This window comes from Aplysia californica, unplaced genomic scaffold, assembly GCF_000002075.1.
Source record: "Aplysia californica isolate F4 #8 unplaced genomic scaffold, AplCal3.0 scaffold00210, whole genome shotgun sequence".
Taxonomy (NCBI): Eukaryota; Metazoa; Mollusca; class Gastropoda; order Aplysiida; family Aplysiidae; genus Aplysia; species Aplysia californica.
The window spans coordinates 132,265-135,906 of NW_004797480.1; the positions used below are offsets into that span (position 1 = coordinate 132,265).

General features: G+C 38.8%; 1 protein-coding gene across 1 annotated transcript in view; it reads left to right on the top strand.

The window, feature by feature from the left end:
- The window catches only part of LOC101854868, a gene marked incomplete in the record, with an annotated part of 9,143 nt that extends 6,536 nt beyond the window's left edge, over nt 1-2,607 (top strand). The window contains 2 exon segments of the mRNA XM_005099362.3: nt 563-706; nt 1,848-2,607. Of these exon segments, the coding sequence (XP_005099419.2) occupies nt 563-706; nt 1,848-2,006 (303 nt within the window).
- Nucleotides 2,608-3,642: the final 1,035 nt, after the last annotated feature.

A 3,642-nucleotide genomic window follows, 5' to 3' on the forward strand; every position in this document is an offset into this window, starting at 1 on the left:
TCTCTCTCTCTCTCTCTCTCTCTCTCTCTCTCTCCCTCTAATCTCCATCTCTCTTTTACCCTCTACCCCTCCCCCTGAGTGCTTAAGCAAGGTTTCTGATTTCGAGTGAGCCTTTAAAAAGAGAGATAAAGGTAAATAGGAAGACTGATAGTGTATTCCTTGTTATAGATAGTGTAGAACATTTAAGTCAGATAGATGCTGGAGAGGGTAGTCCACATGAAAAGGATAATAAACACTACCTTGTATAATTTTTAATTAGTATTATTGTCACCTTTACGTACAGCAAGTGGCGTCGGTAGCCTAGTGGTCAGACTACAGGACTCGTAATCGTGAGGTTGCCGGTTCAGGGGTTCGAGCCTCAGCTCGGTCAAACGTTGTGTCTTTGGGAAAGGCATTTTACACGAAATTCCCATCTAGTTCGGTCCTATCGGAGATGGACGCTAGACTCAGCAGAGGTCCAGCCTCTTAAATAATTTTATAGTGTCAATAGAGGCGCTAAACCCATACCATTTTACTGTACCATTTTTTAAAACAAATTAATCGTTTTCGAATTCCTTTCCAGGCTAACCGCGTGATTGACGTCCGAAGACTCGGGGAGATGGTGGACCTGTCTGAGTACAGCCGACCGTTCACCTCCGGCAACCTGGAGGGTTACAACTACGTTGTAATGAAAGGACGCTCCGGCGAGCACATCATGTTTGTGCAGGTTAGTCATGATATTATGTACATTTTTCAGCTTTTACTGGTATTTCCACATTGAATTTTAATGAGAGTAATAAATAATACTTTTTTTTTTAATACCAGCATGCGTTTTTTGGTTCTGGACAGCCTAGAAAAATTCCCCTCTGGGACAATAAATTATTATTTAATCTTATATCTTATCTTAATTACGATAGTTCTTGCGTTATCTTGTTCCAATACATTAGCTTTATGTGTTTAGTGGAATATTTTTCGCGGGATCAAACTTAGTACAGAGAGAGTTATGGAGACGTTTCAACATTAGATTTCTTCGTATTAATTCGGTTTTCGATTCTGTTAAGTCCAGATTATCCTCTTTCGTTCTTCTCGAAAATATTAGCCTAGGCATGTCCAAATAGGGTTGTGTTTGGTTCTTCCTTACCATGAGGGACATCATGATGAGAAAAAAAAGAGAGAAAGATAAAGAAAATTCAAAGAGAGAAAGAGAGAGAGAGAGAGAGAGGGGGGGAGAGAGAAGGAGAGAGAGAGAGAGAGAGAGAGAGAGAAAGAGAGAGAGAGAGAGAGAGAGAATGAGAAAGACATAGCTGGAGAAAGAGAGAGAAGGAGAGAAAAACAGGGAGAGAAGAAAGAGATAGAGGGTGAGAAAGTCAAAGAAGGACAAAGAGACGGACTGAAACATATAGAAAGTATGTATGTGTGTGTGTGTGGGGGGGGGTATGTCTATGTGTGGGAGTGTGCGTGTGTGTGTCTTTTCATGACAAACATGCTCAAATAAAAATGTCGTCCTCTCACGGTTTGTGTGTTGACTGAGGGCGTAAGCGTGTAAGAGAAAGGAGGGATAAAAGTAGACAACAGATGGGTGTATGCTTCCCGGGAAGTTGAGAATGTTTCTGGATGTTCTATAGTCTGCTGGGGTAATACTATAGTGTAAAGCGTATAGAGCCTGCTTTCGAGTGGGGGCATGCGCTATACAAATTTTAATGCTATTTATTATTATTCTTTATTATGGATAAAAAGACAGGTACGTAGAAAGAAATGAAAATGAGGAAGGAGTAAAACAAAAAGAAAAATGCACAGCATGACTATCCTGTTTTATTTCATTTAGCCATGGCTATATATAAATCTCGTTGTTGTTTTTTCTCCTGCAGCTCCGCGGACCAATGGGGGAGAAGGTGAAGCAAGCCATGCTGGAGTACGGAGCGGTCAGTACGGCCTGGCCAGAGACCAACCCGTGGACTTACGGCGGGTACGACGAGTTCTGCAGCAAATATCACAACCTGGATGCTTCTCCAAAAGAAGAACTATAAGGAAACACCGTTTTTGTTATAATATTATTATTATTATCAGTATGATACGATCAAAGCTATGGGTTAAATTAGTCAGTTAATTTCTGTCTCAGGAGGGGTATTATCTATTTTTGTAAGTCGAATCCTTGTGTGTGGATTAGTTTGTTTGTTTATTGTTGTTTCTTTTTAAGTTGTGTTCAAGTTTCGTTGTGTTGTCTACAGCGATGATAGTACTAATAATGTCCTGCGACATTGCATAAGACACGGACCTTCACCTGAAAGTATGATTGGGCTTAGAGTGAAGTGAACATGCACGAGAGATTTTATTATAATATGATTTTTTGTTTGCTCATATGGATGATGACCTGAATCTACAGTCTGCATGTTTGATCGTTGGACAAAAAGTGAATTTTTAAATATTAATATATATAATTTAATGTAAGCCAAAGTTAATATGTTTTACAATTATATCATTTAGTCTGATTTTTCTGATTGCTCTTATTCTGACAAATCTCTTCCTAGCACAGTTTATTTTACATTGCATTTTGTACAGCCCACGACCATCATAATCTGTTTACCTAACACTTGACTTATTTTACAATAAAAGTAAGAAACTTTACATTCATCTTTGTTGATCTCCTGTTATTCCATTTATGAAAGTGATTGTGTGTATTTTGTTTTCTTAACACAATGTACAATCGAGCTTGCTCTAACCTGCTCAGACAATCCCCTGTACAAACACCCCCCCCCCTCCTCCAAAAAATCAACAACAAAGAAAAATAATTAATTTAAAAGATAAAAATAATAAAATCATCACTTCTTCCAGATTCTCCAAATATAAGGACACTGTCTAGGACGACCGCTTGTTTTTTAGTTTTAGTTTTAGTGTTTTACGGCACTTGTAACACAATAAGGTCATAATAATAAGTGCCAAAGATTAGAGGTGTTACAAGAGAATAATAAACATACAGAAGAAGGAGAAGAGATAAGGACGATATATGTTTGATAGGAAAGAAGAAGCAAATCACACCAGAGCATCCGCCAACCACCCACACCACTTGTTTAATCAAATCTTTCACTTTTATATTCAACAATAATTGCCCATCTTAGACATTTTCAGGCCAACACCTGCACGCGGGTTGCTGTCATTGCTTGTAACTTTGTTGTCAATAGTGGATTATTTAGGAAATACCACACAGTTCAATGACGCAACTAACTGTTGTTTATGCGCTCATACAACCTTATAATGCAGTTGCAAGCGTCGTAAAACTTGAACCAAAACTGAAACTGTGTTTTGGACAGCAGTGTGCCTGTATAAGCCTCTCTGTGGTACTTTTGACAAAGAGGTGCTCTTTCGTTTCTTGTATGCTTGTTTGTTTGCTTGTTTGTTTGTTTGTTCTTTTTCTTGTCTTTTTTTGTACACCAAGACCAAACGAAGGTGCACTCTTGTCGTCCTTTCTCACTTTATCTCTCTATCTTTTTTCCTTCTCCCCTTCTCTATTTCCCTCTCTGTCTCTCTTTCTCTTTCTGTCCCTAACTGTCTGTTTGTCTGTCTTTCTGTCTGTCTGTCTGTCTGTCTGTCTGTCTGTATGTCTCTCTCTCTCTTTCTCTCTCTCTCTCTCTCTCTCTCTCTCTCTCTCTCTCTCTCTCTCTCTCT